This window comes from Naegleria fowleri, assembly GCF_008403515.1.
Source record: "Naegleria fowleri strain ATCC 30894 chromosome Unknown tig58, whole genome shotgun sequence".
NCBI classification, from domain to species: domain Eukaryota; phylum Heterolobosea; class Eutetramitea; order Acrasida; family Naegleriidae; genus Naegleria; species Naegleria fowleri.
In genome coordinates, this window is record NW_025407990.1 from 474,502 (window position 1) to 494,481 (window position 19,980).

Consider the following 19,980-nt stretch of genomic DNA (forward strand, 5'->3'; position numbering starts at 1 on the left):
AATTTCCATCTCTTAACGTTGGTGGATATGCCAATGTGTCAGTGTCTTACTATTTCCCAACTTGGTTAAGTTATTCAACGATCTCGAACAGTCCCTTCTTTTCATTGCTTATGTAATTTATTTGATTTGTTTGGCGATGTTTTTGAGAAGACTTTCTAATCAATTGAAACGAACACACAAGGTGTTGCTGACGTGGACAGTTGTGTTTGTATCGATACAAGCTCTCACTCAACTTCTCAGAATAGCGAACGATGTATTAACGATTTATGCTCGGGAGACTGCTGAAGCATCACAGTTAGTGGAATGGAGTTTTTTTACTGCAATGAATACGGTCTCTGGAGTGACGACCTTCTTTACATTCATTAACCTCATGTCACTTTTCGTTATTTTGTTTTTTGTGCAACAAGTATTGTATGTAAGCTGTAATTTGTGGTTTTGATCGAACACTTTCATCATGCAATCACTGATTGTCACTGACAGTTGGCAGACAGCTCGATTGGTGAGAGCAATTTCGCAAAAGGTTCACAGTACTATTTCAATAGTCATGCGAGTGGTTAATGGAATTTTTCTATTTGTTGGTTCATGCATTGTGATAATGGGTGCTGTATTTTATGCTTGTAACAGAATGGGTTTTATTAGCAACACAACTACAACTGTTGTATTTGCGTTGTGCTTTGTCATTATTGTTATGCTTCTATTTTACACTTCAATGGTATTGGCGAGTGGAATAGTCGTGTTAAAAACAATCAAGCAAACCAGTGCCATCCATAAGATATCCTCAGGTCAAAAACCTATTGAGCGCACAGATTCAAGATCATCGTTTGACATTAGAAATTTTGAGAGAAAGGTACAGAGTCCTTTCAAAATCACATTTGGATTGTTGGTAGCACTTTTATTTTGTGTATTGATGGAGATTATTGCCGGTGGACTTTCCTCCACCATGACCAATGTTGACACCATGAGGCTCATTTGGTACATTCTCAACTGTACTGGTATTCTCGTTTTTGCCATTACCATTCTATTTCTTTGGTTTCCATTGTTTTGGGGAAATGAAAATGCATTTAACGAAATTGAAAAGCGAAAGCAAGCACAATCCATTCTCACCACCCAAACTTCGTCACAGTTACTAATTGATGAAAATTTATCGGTCTCTCCCAAATCATTATCTTCAAACTCACCAACTATTTGTAAAGACTCTAACACGATGGAATCTGTGACAACGAATTGAATCTTGCTGACACGAACCTCTTTTACGTTTTTCATATCATTGGAAAACTTCTGCTAATGGCAACATTTGGGTCATGAATTATTCACAAAATTCACACTAACAAGCATTCTCCTCCATAAGGTATTGTACCAAATTGATTCTAGAAAATATTCATTTAAGGTATTTTTTTGGAAAAATTTCATTCCTTATTCAGAAAATTTCCTCTAAATGTTGTCAATCAAGAGGGTTTTAAAGAGGATAGTTTTTGCGAGTACTTGGTAAATCAAAAACAAATACAAGATGCAAAAAGGTTCTGATATTGATCAAAATCTCCAAGTGAGAGGCCAAACCACAGAGACACTTCCAGGTGGAAGACAAACAGGTCCTCGCGAAGACTTTGATGACATAGTGAGAGATGACAATTACGAAGTTGCCGATAGTCATCTCAATCAAAAGGGAGATTACACCATTGTGTTCAGACACAAGTATGGAGGCAATGATCAGACATTCCCTAATGTCTCAAGAGAAAAGATTGAAAATTCAAGACTCAAGGACAGAATTCTTAAGGGTGGCAGCAAAAACTTGTAAATGCAAGGCCGATTGAAAATCACACTTCTTGAAGATCTTTGTGAGAATTTATATCGATCAAATCTGTTGTGACATGAATTAAAGTTGAATCTTATTGGCCATCCAACAGTTTATGGTGTTTTTTCGTATGATTTGTTGCCTAACTTCCTCTCGCATTAATGTCAAGTTGCTGAATTAGCAAAGAAATGCTGACCATTATTGATGCCTTGCAATAATGTCGATTATTTATTGCAAAATTAAATGTCATTTAATCATATTGTTGAATTACTTCTTTCTTAGGAAAGTGCATCCATCGGCAATAGTTTCCATTGCAATGTCCCAACGTTGATCATCTCTGCACTTGTTGTTGGTTTCTCTGATAGCAATGGTATCTGGTGTTTGATCATTCTCGTCAAGCACTAAATTGGGATGCAAATCGTATTATTATTATTATGACGATCAATATTGAACTCGTTCGATCATATTATGCCTTACCTTTTCCGGACCATAAAGTGTTGTCAATAACAACCAATCCATTTGGTCTCACTAAACCATACACCATTTCAACATATTTTGGATAATTTGCTCTGAAAAAGAATTTCATGAAAAATCATTTCAAAATTCACAGATACCCAGTTCGACAAGTCGTCATTTGACAACATGATCATCATCATTCATATACCCAATGACGAATTCAATACTTACTTATCGGCATCAATGAAAACAAAATCAAACACTTGCTTGGATTTCTTTAACTCTTCAAGAGATTCCAAAGCTGGCTTAATGATGGCTTCAATTCGATCCTCAACTTGTGCTTTTTTCCAATATTTTCTTCCAATTTGCACAAATTCTTCACTCACATCTAAGGTTGTGATTTTTGCCTTGGTGTCACTTGTCGCCAAAGCAAAACATAAGGCACTGTAACCTGTGAAACATCCAATTTCAAGGATATTCTTTGCTCCGATCAATTTCAAAATAATTTGTAATAATTGCATTTGTTCTGGGGAACTGATCATGACGGAATAACTTTGTGTGAAAATATAATATTATACACATTAAAGAGTAAACAAGAATTCGAGATCAACCTACTCTCCCAATTTCTCACTCGTTTCATTTCTCAAATCAGTTTGCTCTTGTGTTTCTCTCACACAAATATTTCTAACATATTGCACAATGGCAGGATCCGACAAGACAGAGAATTTCATTGATAATGATGACGTAGATTTTTTTGTTGATTATAGTTCCGCGATGAAAGGAAACGCAAAGAATGAAAAGGATTCGAAGTGGTGAACCTTGCAAGCGCATTAAAAAATGTTTTTCAATGGAGGACATTGCGGATGGACGATTGATGATTATTAAAAGGAATAGGAAGGTTCGCATCAGCTATTCCGAACTTTTGGATGTTGGTTGTTCGATCCAGGGAATCTTTAAAGTTTGATTTTCAATGATGTGTTGTTATTTGTCATTTACAATCGCCACATACATAAATACAGGAATTCCGTTATATTTTGATTCATGCCTTGGCCGTCATGATATGGCCACACACAGCAAGACATCTCTAGCCATCAACATCTACAATTTTCTCTTTAAAAAAACCATCAAACGTAGCTCATGTCTAATAATCATCATAATCTAACATCTTCTGTAGCGTTTTCCAACAACACCGATACATGGGGTGATGGACGTTCATCCGTGGCTTCATCCACCACTTTGCAATCAGCTTCTTCGGGTATTAGTCATTCAAGATGGAAAGAAACTGAAGAGAAATTATTCATGTTCCTCATGTCCTTATTAAGGCCCTTCCATCGTATACCTGTATGGATTTGTTCTGCTTCTCTTTGGTATCATTTGTACTGCTCGTTTAGTTTAGCCCTTGATGGAGGTAAGATTGATTTCAAATTTTTTTGTCAAAAAATTAAGGAAATTGTAATGACGATGTACAACGTGGTTACCCACACAAGAAGACTTTCGTTTTGGTTTCTATGGAGAGTGGATGGCCAATATTCTGATCATTCCAAGAACATTTGGATCCTTATGGTTTCCCTATGAAATGCAAATGGCTATCTCTGCTTTGTTGTTTGTATTTCTGTTTTTGACTTGGTGTTGTGTGATCGTGGCTTTGATGATGCATGAAGATAAAACACAGCATTGGGATAAGTTGAAAATGATTATTACCCTTTCATGTGGATTATTTGGAATGTTTCATTTAGTATTTTTGAATTGGGTGCTTCCTTTTGTTTCATGCACTTTTGAAAGTAATGTATTGAAACAGTTCCAGAGTGTCAAATGTTGGTCAATGCAAAACGTTTCTCATCTCGTGTTGTCATCCTTATTCATTGTTTTACAAATTCCACTTTCATTACTTGGTGTTATGGTCACGACAAGTATTTCTTTTGATTGGAGAAATTCATGGAGAAACGTTATATCTTGTGAACAGCATTGGTTTGTGATGATACTAACTTTAACCAACCAGTTGTATCTCGTAATTTCTCAAGTATTCATTCATCCATATGGGAGACCACTACTTTACATGGTCATGAACATGGTCGTGTCTTTTGTTTTCTTTCGCTCTCTTCCATTTTTTAATTTGAAAATGAATTCAGTCGTTGGTGGAATTCTGATCGCCAGATTTGGAATGCCAATTGGATCTTTCCTTTCCTCAATCTTAAATACTAGTAATCGGTATGACTTGGGAGTTATATTTTTATTAGCTTGTGGATTGGGTGTTTCTATCTTCCTATTCTTGGTAGGATTCACAGGTTTGGAAATTTATAATTTTTATATCAAAATCCAAGCCAAAAAGATTAAGAATCTTGTCGAACAAAACGATCAGACATTGGCCGACTATTTCAGCAACAAAACCTTGAAGAATATTCTAAAACTTTGCATTACAGAATATCGACCAGATTTTGACATTTTCAAAATTATTACTGCCAAAAAGAAAAAGCTTAATACTTCCGCCGCTATCATGTGTTCGCTTTACACGGCCAAATATCATGAGATTCCTCAATTTTCTCTGAGTTTAATGTCGGTGGCCACAGCAAAAGCGAACATTTTCAGCAGATTTGTCGTTGCAATTCGAAAGAACGAAATTGAAAATAAGTTTAACAATCAAATGACAAACGAAATTAGAATCCTGTTGGACAAAGTTGCAAAATATCAAGACCACATTCGTACCTTGAGAAAATCTTTTTGGCAAGCATTGCTGTCCAACGAAGAAGAAAAAGACAAATTGTCAAATCTTTCCACTCAAATGTATCATTTAGAACAAGAAATTGATGAAATATTCGATTACTTACAATTGAACTACCCACAAAATGTACAGATTGCACGAAAAAGACAATGCTACCTTTCTGAATTCAAATTCCAACAACAACAAGAAGGCTATGTATCGATTCCTCCATTGGACCCTGGTTATCATCCATCTTTTGTAAAATCCATGTCAAGAGTCCTTACTACTGCATCATTAAGGTCATCTCTTTCTATCAACAGAAGTAATCGAGTCATGCCATTAGTGGACATTCTGGAATCTCCATCCAAAATCATTGTCACTCAAGACATTACTGCACGAAATGTCAACTTGTCCACTCAATTCTCAAACAAGTACAGGGACGCAATTAATGCTCCAACAACAAGATGGTGGCAAAAAGTCAGCTTACTTTGGGTTGAGGCAGTGTCAGTCCTATTCATACTTTGTTTCTTTATTTGTTCCATGATTATTGTGACACGCAGCTTTCCAAATATAATTTTTGCTTCCACTCAATGTCATCGAGTTCACACACCTGTGTATTTGCTAAAAGAATTGAAATCCCTTGAAAGGTCTCTCCATCAGGGCGTACCCTATCAAACATTATTTTACTCCAACATGAAAGAGATTCAAGAAAGTTTGAAGACAGAAAACTCTGTTCAAGGAATGGATAGAATTTTAGAAAAAGATCGTATTCTTGTTAATAATCCTGTACTAGTAAGTTTTGATCCAGTTTGAATTAGTTATGCTAATGTGTCTTCTATTGTTAGCTACCAAACGGAAATCTTGTCAACATGTCTATTTCAGATATTTCCAATGAGCTTGTTGTGATCACTGGTCGATTGTCCTCATGGAAAGGTGTGACTCCTGACTTTATTATTCATTCTTATGAATACTTACTTCTCCAGCAAAATGCAGAATATTTTTCAGAGTTATTGGCTTCCTATTGCAACACGATCACAGACTCTAAAATAGAACAACACTTGTCCTATCTGATTTATGTGATATTGGCTTTTATGATCATATACATTGCTCTTGTGGGAGTTTATGCATCTTTTGAGAGAAGTTTCTTCCAAAGAAAGAGAAAAATTCTTAATGTTTTCCAACACTTGCCCAAAGACATTGTTGGAACAATATTTAACACAACTCAGGGACCAAGCAAAAACTCGTTCTTTTCAAATCCGATCAATATTCGCTTCACTAGCAAATCCATGATACGATTGTTATTGATTGTTTCCATATTTGTCAGCTTGTCTGGATTGCTGCTGGTTTTTTATGAAGTTTATACTTTGGATTTTTATAACTCGATCGTTATGGATAAGATTCAACACTCATCCAAAGCATTGAAGTCATGCACGACACAACAAATGAAACTCGGTGATTTGGAAATGATGATGATGATCAATAACTCTACAGAAGAATCCATGTCTTTATTATTAGAGATTGTTTCTTATGAAGAAGTATTTGAGGAAAATTGGAGTGAATTTCGATATGGATCGGGAACAGAACTATTTAGCCTGAGCAGTTTTGATGGATTTAATTTGTCATCCAACAACTGCTCGTCTTTAAATTTCACTTGTCAAAATCTTAATGCCATGGTCGAGCTGTATCAAATGCATGTCGATATCTGCACACAGAATATCCTTAATAACATTGAAAATAAGGACCCCATGGATGTGTCGGTCTTTGAAGAAATTTCCACTCTTTCTAACATGGTTATTGCAGGAATTTATCGAGCCTCCACAAACATTGTAACTTGTAGTACAACAGCAGCGACACCAATTTCAATTTGTACTCTTGTGCTTTGTCTGTTACTTTTGTTGATCCTTTCAGTGTTGCATTACCACCATCTATGCCATGTTTGCAATGAAATTGACTGCCTTCGAAGATTGATGAATTGTGTTCCAGAACAAATCATTGAAAATCATGAGTTGGTCAAAGCATTTGTTCTTTTCAATAGCTTTTCTGTGAAGAAAAAGAAAGAGAAAAACAAAATTACCAAAGTGGAGGCAATTTTAAGTAAGTTTCTTTGTTGTGATATATCACTGATAAAAAAGAATCACCACATTCTCGTCGATCATTAATTATAATAATGATCAATAGATGAGGCCATTGAGGGAGGTATTATTTTAAAAACCAATTCAACTGCAATTGATTTTGTGAACCGCAGCGCATTAGTCATGCTGGGATATGATCATGGAGAGTTAACTGAAATTTCACAAGTCGTCACTGCTGAAAGTTATAACAAAGTTCTAAAGCCTTGCATTGACAAGATGTTAAAAGCTACTCATTCCTATGGAGAATATGTTGAACTGGATGCACAAAGGAAAAATGGTATGTACTGCTGGTTGATCCAAAAATTTTCAAAATTTTTGACACATTGTTGATTATGATCTATTAGGATCCACTTTATCTGTTGCTTGCTCTGTGGGATGCTCCATTTTTGAAAAGAAGAGATTTATCACCATTTTTATTAGAGATGTGACCAATGACAAAAAGCATAAATTTCTTTTGGAAGAAGAGAGAAAAAAGAGTGATTCTCTTCTGTTAAATGTCCTTCCTGGACATGTCGCTTCAAGAGTAAGTTTCATTCGTTCGCAACTTTTGTTCTTATATTCTTGCTATTTTGCATGTGAATAGCTTAAATCTGGAGAAACATTCATTTCGGAAAAGTAAGTAAGGCTTTATGAATAGATTCTTCTCAAATCTTTTTAATATTAAATCTTTAATATTTAAAAAAGATTTGATGATGTCACATGTCTTTTTTCAGACATGGTTGGTTTCACTCACATGTCAAGTTCTCTTTCAGCTACAGATCTTGTTCAACTTCTAAACGACATTGTGAATGGATTTGATGAAACTATTAAGAAGCTAGAGTTGGAAAAAATTAAGACCATGTAAGTTTGAAGTTTTTCAAATGGAAACACTTTTCAACAACAAGAATTTATTCATGATAGTGGTGATGCTTATTTCTGTGTCGGAGGGTTACTTGAAAATCAACACGATCATGTCGAAAGAGTCATTACCTTTGCTGTACACATGCTTTCCGTTATTTCAAAGTACAACAAACAGCATGAATCGAACCTCAAAATTAGAATTGGAATTCACACTGGACCTGTGGTTGCTGGATGGTATGTTTTATTTTTCACTGTTCTCTAATTGACTCTTTTCCACAGCATTGGTAAGTGGATCACAATTTCTCGACTCATCAATTGATTGAACATTCAATAATAACATTAGGTACATTAAAATTTGCATATGATCTTTGGGGAGAAACTGTAACCATTGCACAATGTAAGTGTAACGAGTCAATTTTTTTTGTGGACCTGTTCAACATGGTGGTTGAAAACGTTATTAAAAACGTTATAATTATCAGTAATGGAATCCAAAGGCACAGCCGCAAGAATTAATGTTTCAAGAAAATCCTACGAACGTGTCTATGACATTTTCGAATTTGAAGAAAATCAAGTGGTTGAAATTAAGCCTGGACATACCATTAGCACTTATTTACTCCATCAGAAACACCATGATGTCGATACATTAATGAAAAATAAGGCTGCAGAGAACATGTTTGCGCGAGTGAATTTGTATGATCCACAATCGTTTAACTTTAAAAAACTAATTCTTCAAAAAGAGATTTTGACGATCTTCAAGAGTATTGCTAAAGGGCATTACATTGACATGGTTCATTTCTTTATCAGTGTCTTGGACTACAAGGAAGTTATGGATGACAGTAACAGATATGAAATTGCAAAAGAATTAGTTCAGACCTATCTTGATGAATCTGCTCCAAGACGACTCAAATTCAAGTACATGGCGAATGCTTTTGGCCCTTTCCAACTTAAATTCAAAGATTGTAATGCCACAAAATGTCCACCAGACTTGTTCACCAACTTTGAAAATTTATGCATTCGTTCGCTTCAAGAGGTATTTCCAGACGTTGTCAAATCACCAATCTTTGAAAGCTACATTGAGAAAAAGAAAAAAGAAGATGCCTATGGTCTAAAGGCCTTACTCAAATCATCTACAAGCAATGACTCATCTCTCGAGGATCAAGAAGAAGAGGAGAAGGCCTTTTTCCTTTGGTGTGAAAAGTGTGGCACTGAAATTATCAATCTCGAGAACCATCGATTCAACAACTTTGAATTTAAACAGAGAATTTCACATTTGTTGGATCTTTCAAATTGGCGACTAGTTTTTGAGAATGAATATGGTAAAACATACTTCTCTCCTGAAGGAACTCATAATCATTTAAGCAATAGCAGACGACACGTGGAAATTAAATACGTCTACGAAATACAGAACTATCGTGCAGAACAAGTATTTAATGCCTGGATGGATGATTCTGCATTCAGTACACGTTTGGAACAAGTAGAATCCTCCACTTTTATTGATTTCATTACGGATGGAAAATATGGTCATGCAGTGTATCATGAAATTTATTCCATGAGTTTTCCACAGCAAAATCGAGAACTCGTTCACGCCTATTGTTGCAGATATGAACAAGATACAGACAGATATGTGTGCATCACACGAAGTATTAATAATCCAAAGATACCTGAGACCTCTAAATTTGTTCGTGCCGAAGTGAAAAGTGCCTTCCTTGTTGAACAACTGACAGACACCACATGTCGCTACTACTACAGCATTATTTTCGATCCCAATGGTTGGCTCAATCCAGAATACTTCTCTTCGTCGTTCAAAGAAACCTTGGAAAACAATTTTCATGCCAAGTTGATGCGTCATGTGGAGCGATTTGAGAAACAAAACAGAGCTCCAAGTGGTGGATTGGTTCAGTCCCTCAAACATTATCAGTCCAACTAACTTGGTGCAGCCGATTTTCTCTGGGCATTGGAGTTTCTACGTAGAACATGTTTGACTAAGGACTCGCGAGAAGATCATTGCTGCCTCTTGATGTGGTGCTTCGAAGGAATAAGGAGGTGATTGTCTTGAGGCATAGCCATGTAACCCGACTTGTTGTTCCTTTTTCAATCTTCTAATGGCCTTCCACTTGCAACAGGAGGCTCTAGGTGGTTGAACGGCTTGGAGAAAGTTTTCAAATCTAAAAAAAACGTGTTTGTGGTGTTCGAATTCCCATTATTAAAAAGTCTCATCACGTAAAACTTCCTTGTCGGTTATTGTTTGATAATTGGAAAGACGAGTGAGTAGGAAACGCAGACTTCATCATCATCACTTACTAGACTATTATTAGTAATCGAATCCGATTATTTGTTGTTGAAACAAAAACAAATCATTCCAACGTTAATACCCGTGTGCGTGTGACCCATCATCACCAGAAACATTCAACGTGATCACTATAATATCCATCAAATCAACAAACATTCTACCACAACTAACAGCTACTTTAGATCAGTCATGGTAATTCAGACCTATCATTCTGCAACCGGAGAACAACTCTCACAAGATGTTGTATCTCGTCATGGCGTTGGCCAAGAAGGAAAGATCATTGCCGGAAAAGACAAGGAAATCCTTCCATTCCTTCTCTCTCATGATGAAACCACTCGTTTCCTTTATGTTCCGAATGAAATCAAGAGTTCTCAGCAATCTCTCAACTCCCAACCTCCAACCCTTCAAAGTATGCTCCCAATGTTGGTTGACCATAACTCTATTGCGAGTACTATGGAACGGGTTGATGTCATGGTGAATGAGTGTAGACAAACATGCCAAGTAACGGAATCCAGATGGAATGATTGTGAGGACAGAAAGCAAAAAAGATCGATTGTGCAATTGGCTAAGGAAACTCTCATTAATTTCATCAAAAATACCATGTTTGCTAATTATTGTAAACTAGTAGAAGAAGAGACAACCAACATTGAAAAGTACAAGAGTGTCATTCAAAATGTAACATTTGAGGATCTTTTTGACAACCTCACTCAAACCAAAACTGTCAACGAGAGCGATTTAATGAGGGCCATGCAATTAGATGAGAATTCTCTCAGAACTCTTATTAATACTGCAAAATCGTATGACAAAATGGTTTCAATCCAACAGAATTGTAAAAATATTATCTCCAAACAAATCAATGAGTTATCGAGAGAAGACAACGATATTACAGAAGAGCTTCAGCAAGATTTGATTTCCATTGAAAGTGTAGTTAAAAAGCAAAAGGAAGCTTTAGACCAACTTTTGGTTCATTATGAACAAGTGAAGCAAACAAATGATGAGTTGCAATATATTAACTTTGAATACACCGCCCAGAATAAGTTAAAGGAAATTGTTGGTTATGACAACCAAGTCAGAGAGTCTCAATGTCTTTATGTTCTTAGAGATTATGAGCTTAGAAACAAGCTCAACCAACAAATGGAGAAGATGTGTAGCAAATCTATGTTGACGTTAATGGTTAATACTACTTCATACTTCAACCAGGCAAGAGAAGGAGGCTCATTGGAAAAGCTTGTTTTCTTGGTCAAGCTGCCAGATATTATTTCCAAACTATTTGGCGAAATTAAGAAAAGAAAAGAGTCGTTTACTGAAAACTCTCTTATCAAGAACTTTAGAATATTCACTGATATGATCAGGACATCATGTGAAGATGAAAATCAGAGACGAGAGAAGAGTGAACAGGAAATTTTGAGCAATCTCAATGAAACACAAGTCACAGAAGTTCGTTTCCTGATCCCTGGAGTTATTGGGGACAGAATTCAAATTGAAGCTGTTACTAACGGACTTCGCAAACTTGAAAGAAGTATTGCACGAACCATTGACATTAACCTCCCTCAAGAGACTTCCAAACTTCAAGATGAATATGATGATTATGACTTCTTTGTTATATCCAAAAGACCACAACAGTCCTTGTTGAGTTCAGAATCTTCAATCGAGAATATGACCAACAGTGTCATGATTGACTATGCCATTAACAAGGCAAACGAGGGTATTGAATCTTTCAGAAATTCCTCCCCAAAGCCTGGTATTAGAAACGAACAGCAATCTTCCTTGCCAGATTCTCTATATCAGTCCTATATAGACGATGACCAAGAAACCAATAACAAGATCAACGCTTTACAAGAAGAAATTAGCGCTCTCAAACAACAAATAATAGACAATGCTATGTACTTCTCAAAGGAGAAGGAGGAACATCAACGACAAATTGAAGAAGCTAATTCGCGCTGTGAAAGTATGGCTGATGAGAATAATCGACTTAATTCTCTGCTTGCTATGGAACAAGAACAAAGGGCCAACGAAACCGAACAGCTCAAACAGGAAATAAGCATGTTAAAGGAAACGTTAGAAGGCATCAAGAAATATGCAGAAGAAAAAGACTCGATCATTCAACAAAATGCAACAAGTTGTGTGAATGTAGAAAACCAAAACAAAACCTTGCAAGAAAGGCTTATTAAGTTAGCTACCCAAGTTCAAGCGCTCAACTCTGAAGTGTCGTTCAAGAATGATCAAAACAACCAATTAACAATGGAAAAAGAAAAACTATTGAATGAATTGGAAATGCTCAAAGAGGCTCAATCTCAGTTAACCATGGCTAACCATGAAAAAGAGCAGCAATTCATGGATTTAATGCTAAATACAAGACAGGTTGAAGAGAGCAAGAATCAAGCAATCGAAGAATCAACCAAATTATGTAACAACCTTAAAAACGAGCTTTCTGAGAGTAGACAGATCATTGCCACACTTCAACAGGAGATGAAGGATGCCCAAGAAAACAGCGAGTCTAAATCCCAAGTATTGGAACTTCTCCAAAAGCAGCTTGAATCGAAGGATAAAGAAGTGCAAGACCTTGTAGATCAGCTGAACAGAGCCAAATTAGCAGAAGAAACCAAGGAAAAAGAACTTGAAGCTCTCAAAAAAGCTTTCAACGAGAAACACCATCAAAATTTGCAAGAGACCAACAATGTTGAAAAACTTGAACAACAGCTCCTGTCACGAACTAATGAATATGAAAAGAAATTGCAAGAAATTAGAGAACTTGAATCTCAACTAAATGCAACCAAGTTGCAAATCGAACAATTATGTACTACCAACGATGAGCTTTCTCAACAAGTGAAAGAACAAAAGGAACAACTAGCAAGATCAAATGCATCAAATACTGAAGTTGAAAAGCTAAAGAAAGAAGTCAAAGAATTATCAATCAAGGCACACATGTACGAAACAGCTGCTTTGAAGGGAGCTACTCTCATCACCTCTCTCCAAACTCAACTTCAACAGAATCAACAAAAGTTGAAAGAACAAGAAGAATCATTCAAGGTCATTCAAGAAGAATATACCAAACTTGAAAAGAGTTATCTCAGAGTGGAGGAGCAGAATAAGCAACCAAGCAAGACATTTGTTTCCTTGGAACCTGAGGTCCATGATATGGTCATTTTCTATCGAAATGGACAATCCAAAGATTTATTCTCTGCTATCAGTAAGAATCCAGAACGTATCTACATTGCACCCGAGTCCTTGTCCTTGCTCAAATCAAAATATTCCTCCAGTTTTGATTCATTATCTGTGGTTGTGGGTAAGATTGTCTATATAGAACAAGCAAGTTCTCACTACAATCCTCTCAACTTGCAAGGACCTTATTCAATTGCCTACATCGAAGAGGTTATGTAAATGTTTAAACATTATTAAACCCAACCAAGCACAATCCAACAAAGACTGGAACTTTATAAAAAAAATGAAGCGACTTCGTGACGAGGACGTTTTTGTGTTTGTCATCAACACTCCACCATCTTCCGATGAGTGGATGGATGATGATTTGGAAACAAAGGATTTCTCGACAAAGTCCATCAAGCGAGAAGACAGAGTCGCACTATCTACTTTTTCTCTTCCTAATGAAATGATTTTGGAATTATTCTTCTGGATGGACAAACATTCGCTCTTTAATTTCATTCAATGCAACAGACATATTTATCAATTATTTGATGCAGTGATGGCAACGAGTTTAAATCAAATTCGATTGAACTATTTAAACAAGGAAGTAAAGCATGTGCTGAAGAGGCAAATACCTCCAAGATTGATTGAAATGTTTTCCAATCGTGTCAACAACAAGAATGTCATGCTGACCTATGACGATTACTTTAGGCAAAAAAGTGCTTCTACGTGGCCATCCACATACTTTTACAGTGCTGATAATCACAAACAGACAATAATATCAAAAGAGGATGCAAAGGAACTTTTAAAAAATCAAGACAAAGAAATTACAAAATCTATCACAACACCACCAACACCCTACAGCTCAAAAGAAGAGATTTTTTGTTCAGAGGAAGAGATGCTTCAGACCATGGTTTTTCCATATGGCATGTTTCCTCAAAAAGATACCTACGATCTCACGTTCAATGACTATGTCAAACGAAAAATCAGGTTCAAACATCAAAATGAGCCAACTCTCTTCGAAATGGATCGATCCAAGAAAGAATTTGTCATTACAGAGACCATCTATGATCCTATTGAAGAAGTTGATTGCCATGTTGATTATCACTTTTATACAGATTCCATGAACAGGATTTTAAAGACTCCATTTTGTGAAAGAATTGTACGCTTTTTCAAGCATCCTCACGAAATGACTCTCCAAGATTTCGATCATCGTTTTAAGAATGATATTTTGAAAGAAATTGCGAAAATTCTAATCTATGACTGTGCTTTTGAACATAACAAAACCACACCCACTCGAGAGAGATTTGTTGTTGCTGGTGGTTCCATTCTGCATGCATTAACAGGTTGTGGTTGTGGAGATATTGATATTTTTGTCATGTGTAATGGAGAGGATGAGAAAACCACTGTTTCACAAGCTGTGAAAAGCGTTTTATCAAAATTTGAAAAACTCTCACAACATTTAACGTATAATATCATGAAATCAAGAACTACCATCAATATATGCTCTCCTGAAAACGAAATTGATCACCAATATCAAGTGAGCATTGATAATCATTGTAACATTCAAATAGTATTGCTAAAGTTTGAAACCATTGAAGAATTACTTGTATTTTTCGATCTAGATTGTTGTCGATTTGCCTACGATGGTTTTTCTCTGTACACCTTATTGGAAGGATTACGATCATTGAAGTACAAGTTGAATATTCTACCTCTAGAGACTTCGAATGGTGAAATTAACTTGAAACGTGCCATCAAGTATGGAAAACGTGGTTTTTTCACACTTTCCCTACCCACCCATCATCCTCTCTCTCATGAAATGCATAATGATTTTATTGTGGAAAAGATTCGTTCTGAAATTGTTCAAGAATACTCGAAACATTATTTAGAGATTGGATTGTTCTCTCATCCCTATATACCCAAAAGAATACTCAATCCATGCGAACGATATTTTGTGCATCCATGCTTCCATCCTTTTCTTTCTCACAACATTGGAATTCAATCTGTGGATTTGGATGAAAGTTGTTATCTTTATCCTATTGTTTTAAGAAATGCATCGTATCCATTGATCGATTTCTGTAGAAAGTATGGACTTGAAATGGCCTTAAGAATTCTCATGCCTTGTCTTGAGAGAAGTAATGGTCGTTATTTAATTGATGCCTCACAGATCCATCCTTCTTCCATCTCTCTAAATGATCGCCTGATCATGAGGATATCAGAAAAACATGATCTACTCCATGAACGAATACATGAAATTCTACATCACGATGAATATTTATTTGTTGAAAAACCAAATGAATTATTCTCGAGTTCAACGTTGAAGAATCAAGACCATTCCATTGTTCTTTCCAATCGATACTCGGATCAACACCTTCAACGCAAGTACAGAATTCTCAAATGTAAACAATGTGGAACCTACGAATATTCACCTTCCAAATGTGCCTTATTGGAAGAAGAAGAATATCAAAACGATTTGGAATTTTGGAAACTCGCAAGAGAGCATCCTGAGGTTGTGAAATTGGCATCTTGTGAAGGGTCAAAGAGTTTCCACAAGAATGATAGTGAAGAAGAAGAAACACATTCCAATCCGTATACTGAGTATGATGCACAAGGTGTTGATCCGAGTATCGATTGGAATACTGAGGATGTATTTATTGCCAGAAGAGATTATGAACCCACCAAACATTTCCTTTGCAAATCCTGTGACAAAGAATTGAAAGAGGAAATTGCTAAGGAGATGGAAAATTTACCATGCCATGCCGAAGGTGTACTGTTTTAACCTAGTCGATTTGATGTTTTAAACTATATTTGTTGTTTTATGAATTCATCAATTCGTGTAAGTATTAAGGAAGATGAAAAGCTCGTCAACAAGTTTTCACAAAATCATGCCTGTCACAAATCAACACAAAAAAAATCAAAAGAAATAAAATGAGCTCGATCAAGGACTTGTTGAAGGGATATGAACAAAAGGTAGGTGGTGATGATGATTGTTTTTCCTTTTCACAGAACAACAATGAATAATAATCAATGTATTCTTTAATTCTTTTCAATTATTATAGGACAAGGAAGGTAAGTGAAAGAATTTTTTAAATTCATCATCAACGAGTGTGTGTGTGAAATCATCGGAATCATCCATTTCAATATGATCAAATCATCATCATTATTACCATCATGAATAGCCCACAAGTATAACACCATGCTTACTTTGAATCAAAAGGAAAAGGATGATTCAAAGATTTCATTTTCTCAGCAACGAGTGATGGAAGGTTGGTGTCAGTCACACACTTGTCAATTTATTATTATTATTATTTGAAATCGAACCTTCATGATCATTTTCTGTAATCATCCTTGTTAATAGATTGGAACAAACAAAAAACTGTTAATCAAAATCCATACGGTACGTCATCGAATCCAATTCATTCATTTTGTGAAAATACATCGAACTGATCACTCATTATCGATCATGATGATCATTATTTAATATAACTATACATTTATTTAAATATAATAATTCACACACGATTCATTGAATTCATTCACGAACATGTTCATTCTCATTCACAGAAAAGGGCCACGTTCCATCCATCACCACATCCCAACACAAGAATGAAATGAAAAGAGAAGTCGTCAGAGATGTGAAAAACGGAGTTCCAATTTCTCCAAGTTCGAAATCATCAATCAGTAGTGGAAGTGGCAGTAACAATAATAGTCCTCGTAGTAGTAGTGGATATAGTCCAAGTGGTTCTGGTAGTGGTGGTGACAAGTATGCCGAGTTGGAGAAATTGGCATCTTTACGAGATCGAGGAATTATTACTCAAAAGGAATTTGATTTGAAGAAGAAACAAATTCTCGGATTGTAACATGAGATTTTCACATTATGTTCATCATTCATGAATGTTTTTCAATATTCAATTTGTATGATTTGTTGTTGTTTGTATCATCAAAGTGCAGGTTCAAAAAAATGAACAAAACACAAAAGCTTTCATCTTCTCTCTCATCGGTGGTTGGTTCTTCCAACAAGAAGGAATTATCATCATCGCAAAGAGGTTCTACATCATCATCATCATCACGACAACAAAAATCTTCGGGTTATTCCAAAGAACAATCATCAAAAAAGAATGCTTCATCGTCGTCGGGACAAGAGGATGGTGAGGATATTAGTACATCAGTTAAATTGGATGTCTATAAAACATTTGAGGAAATGGATTTGAGTGATGACTTGTTGCGTGGAATTTATCAATATGGATTTACAAAGCCTTCAGCAATACAACAGAGAGCTATTAAACCCATCATTCAGGGATATGATTTGATTGCTCAAAGTCAATCCGGAACAGGTACGTTGTTGTCCTCATGTTGAAATCCAGCTAAACTTTTTCATCACGTACGATATTTAGGAAAAACTGCAACATTTTCGATTGCTATTTTACAAATGTTGAATATCAAGCAATTACACCCACAGGCCATTGTTCTTTCACCGACTCGTGAGTTGGCACAACAAACTCAAAAAGTAATGTCATATTTAGGAGATTATCTTCATGCACAAGTTCATGCTTGTGTTGGAGGAAACAAAGTTGGAGAGGATATTAAAAAATTAGAACAAGGAGTTCATGTTGTGAGTGGTACTCCTGGACGAGTTTTCGACATGATAAGACAACAACACTTAAATGTTAAGCATGTAAAAATTCTAGTTTTGGACGAAGCAGATGAAATGTTAAGTCAAGGATTTAAGGAACAAATTTATCAAATTTATAGACTGCTAAATAATACACAAATTGTACTCATTAGTGCTACGCTACCAGCTGAAGTTTTGGAAATTACTCAACAATTTATGACAGATCCAATTAAGATTTTAGTGAAGAGAGATGAAATTACGTTGGAAGGTATCAAACAATTCTTTGTATCTGTGGAGAAAGAAGAATGGAAATTTGAAACGTTATGTGATCTCTACAATTCCTTAACAGTTACACAGGCTGTCATTTTTTGTAACAAACGAGACAAAGTTGAATGGCTTGCCAAACAAATGAAAAAGCATAACTTTACTGTTTCCTTTATGCATGGCCAGATGCCTCAAAAGGAACGAGAGGCCATCATGGAGGAGTTCAGAAAAGGACAATCTAGAGTGCTCATTACGACAGACGTTTGGGCAAGAGGTATCGACGTTCAACAAGTGTCACTTGTAGTTAACTATGATTTACCACAAAATCGTGAGAATTATATCCATAGAATTGGAAGATCAGGAAGATATGGTCGGAAAGGTGTTGCAATTAATTTTGTAACTGAGCAGGATGTGGGTATTCTGAAAGATATCGAACAATATTACTCCACAACCATTGAAGAAATGCCCGCCAAGATTGATAAATATTTGTAATCTTTCTCTTCCATTTTGATCCTTAATCGATAAAATTTCAACTTTTCCACTTCAAATTACTTCTTTCAAATTATGTTATGGTCACGTATTGATATTGATAGCCTAATGGAGAGTACACATTGATTTGGAGCGAATTAATTTATTGAACATAATTTATTTTTGACTGACAACCCGAAAAAAAGGGTATGATTCCATTATCTGTTCCTCTTCTTCTGAAATGACCTCTTCAATAGCTTGTCCATTGTCGACGATGCACAACAATAATAAAATTCCATCTTACTGGCCTAAAAATGTCAAAAGTACATGGTTTATTGAGCTCTTATTGTGAGAGGAGTCCTTCAAGCGTGCCATTGTTTACATGATACATAAAGCAGTGAAAGCAATAACAACCAATAAGAGCATATTTGCTGATAAAGTGACTGCATTATTTGCCTTTGGTGAACCCTTGCCAGATGTATTTGGTGATGGTTGCGGATTTGACTGTGGATTTGGAATATTAATATAAGGTTTAAATCCATTTTGGGAGTCCATCCTGGATTGGTGGTTGAAGATCCTCTCTGATAAGCACCACAATCCAAAAAAGTAGCACCACTTCGAACATTTCCATTAAAATCATAATTCACACTTTGTGAGAGAGATGCCTTTCCCAATACAGAGCTTGTTGAAGTTGGAAAGAGATTGTAAGGAAGTGTTGAAGTTTGTTGAAAATCAGAATTCAAATTTCCAATTTTCAAAGTGGCATTGAGAGTGAGAATGTTGGTGGAACCTTGAATGACATTATTCAAGACAATGGCATCATTTGGAAGAGTTTGAGCAGCATAGAGAGCAGTGTTGCTATAAGCAGCATTATTGGCAATGACAATTCCTGGACCTGAATTGGTGACTCTTAAACCTGCTCCACCACTGGCTGTCACAACAGTGTTGAAAAGAATTTTGACATTTTCAACAACACCTTGATTGAGTTGAATGGCAATACAACTTGATCCACAATTCATGACAATATTGTTTCGAATAATGGCATTTCCAGTCACTTGAATTCCATTATCACCACTGTTCCAAATAATATTTCCTTCAATGATATTTGGTTTTGAAATGGCCAATGCTTTTTCATTGGCATCATAATTGGTGTAATAAGTTGAATAGAGAGTAATTCCTGGATATTTAGTATTGACAATGACATTATTTCGAATGATATTTCCATAAGATCCAGTTTTTAATTCAATACCATCTCCCTAATAAATGACATTTGTGTTTGAACATGCA

At 35.8% G+C, this 19,980-nt stretch overlaps 10 protein-coding genes across 10 annotated transcripts in view; 8 read left to right on the plus strand and 2 right to left on the minus strand.

Moving 5' to 3' along the window:
- Nucleotides 1-136: 136 nt before the first annotated feature.
- On the plus strand, nucleotides 137-1,228 carry FDP41_007266 (uncharacterized protein; the record flags this gene model as incomplete). The annotated part of the gene is made up of 2 exons (XM_044710992.1): nucleotides 137-411; nucleotides 481-1,228. 2 exons carry the CDS (start codon nucleotides 137-139, stop codon nucleotides 1,226-1,228), a joined length of 1,023 nt encoding a protein of 340 aa, XP_044558592.1.
- Nucleotides 1,229-1,507: 279 nt separating this feature from the next.
- On the plus strand, nucleotides 1,508-1,795 carry FDP41_007267 (uncharacterized protein; the record flags this gene model as incomplete). Its single annotated transcript, XM_044710993.1, has 1 exon — nucleotides 1,508-1,795. One exon carries the CDS (start codon nucleotides 1,508-1,510, stop codon nucleotides 1,793-1,795), a length of 288 nt encoding a protein of 95 aa, XP_044558593.1.
- Nucleotides 1,796-2,059: 264 nt separating this feature from the next.
- FDP41_007268 (uncharacterized protein) lies at nucleotides 2,060-2,979 on the minus strand (the record flags this gene model as incomplete). The annotated part of the gene is made up of 4 exons (XM_044710994.1): nucleotides 2,060-2,193; nucleotides 2,270-2,361; nucleotides 2,480-2,800; nucleotides 2,864-2,979. 4 exons carry the CDS (start codon nucleotides 2,977-2,979, stop codon nucleotides 2,060-2,062), a joined length of 663 nt encoding a protein of 220 aa, XP_044558594.1.
- Nucleotides 2,980-4,367: 1,388 nt separating this feature from the next.
- On the plus strand, nucleotides 4,368-8,180 carry FDP41_007269 (uncharacterized protein; the record flags this gene model as incomplete). Its single annotated transcript, XM_044710995.1, has 7 exons — nucleotides 4,368-5,738; nucleotides 5,792-7,040; nucleotides 7,125-7,355; nucleotides 7,423-7,601; nucleotides 7,662-7,693; nucleotides 7,763-7,918; nucleotides 7,979-8,180. The coding sequence occupies 7 exons, from the start codon at nucleotides 4,368-4,370 to the stop codon at nucleotides 8,178-8,180; spliced, it is 3,420 nt and encodes a 1,139-aa protein (XP_044558595.1).
- A 219-nt stretch (nucleotides 8,181-8,399) lies between these two features.
- On the plus strand, nucleotides 8,400-9,845 carry FDP41_007270 (uncharacterized protein; the record flags this gene model as incomplete). Its single annotated transcript, XM_044710997.1, has 1 exon — nucleotides 8,400-9,845. One exon carries the CDS (start codon nucleotides 8,400-8,402, stop codon nucleotides 9,843-9,845), a length of 1,446 nt encoding a protein of 481 aa, XP_044558596.1.
- A 552-nt stretch (nucleotides 9,846-10,397) lies between these two features.
- FDP41_007271 (uncharacterized protein) lies at nucleotides 10,398-13,589 on the plus strand (the record flags this gene model as incomplete). The annotated part of the gene is made up of 1 exon (XM_044710998.1): nucleotides 10,398-13,589. One exon carries the CDS (start codon nucleotides 10,398-10,400, stop codon nucleotides 13,587-13,589), a length of 3,192 nt encoding a protein of 1,063 aa, XP_044558597.1.
- Nucleotides 13,590-13,653: 64 nt separating this feature from the next.
- On the plus strand, nucleotides 13,654-16,128 carry FDP41_007272 (uncharacterized protein; the record flags this gene model as incomplete). Its single annotated transcript, XM_044710999.1, has 1 exon — nucleotides 13,654-16,128. The coding sequence occupies one exon, from the start codon at nucleotides 13,654-13,656 to the stop codon at nucleotides 16,126-16,128; it is 2,475 nt and encodes an 824-aa protein (XP_044558598.1).
- A 149-nt stretch (nucleotides 16,129-16,277) lies between these two features.
- FDP41_007273 (uncharacterized protein) lies at nucleotides 16,278-17,209 on the plus strand (the record flags this gene model as incomplete). Its single annotated transcript, XM_044711000.1, has 5 exons — nucleotides 16,278-16,319; nucleotides 16,409-16,418; nucleotides 16,529-16,615; nucleotides 16,708-16,746; nucleotides 16,914-17,209. 5 exons carry the CDS (start codon nucleotides 16,278-16,280, stop codon nucleotides 17,207-17,209), a joined length of 474 nt encoding a protein of 157 aa, XP_044558599.1.
- A 101-nt stretch (nucleotides 17,210-17,310) lies between these two features.
- On the plus strand, nucleotides 17,311-18,717 carry FDP41_007274 (uncharacterized protein; the record flags this gene model as incomplete). Its single annotated transcript, XM_044711001.1, has 2 exons — nucleotides 17,311-17,683; nucleotides 17,744-18,717. 2 exons carry the CDS (start codon nucleotides 17,311-17,313, stop codon nucleotides 18,715-18,717), a joined length of 1,347 nt encoding a protein of 448 aa, XP_044558600.1.
- Nucleotides 18,718-19,071: 354 nt separating this feature from the next.
- FDP41_007275 (uncharacterized protein) overlaps nucleotides 19,072-19,980 on the minus strand; it is a gene marked incomplete at both ends in the record, with an annotated part of 1,746 nt that continues 837 nt past the window's right edge. The window contains 2 exons of the mRNA XM_044711002.1: nucleotides 19,072-19,197; nucleotides 19,317-19,949. Of these exons, the coding sequence (XP_044558601.1) occupies nucleotides 19,072-19,197; nucleotides 19,317-19,949 (759 nt within the window). The remainder of the gene's footprint in view (nucleotides 19,198-19,316; nucleotides 19,950-19,980) is intronic.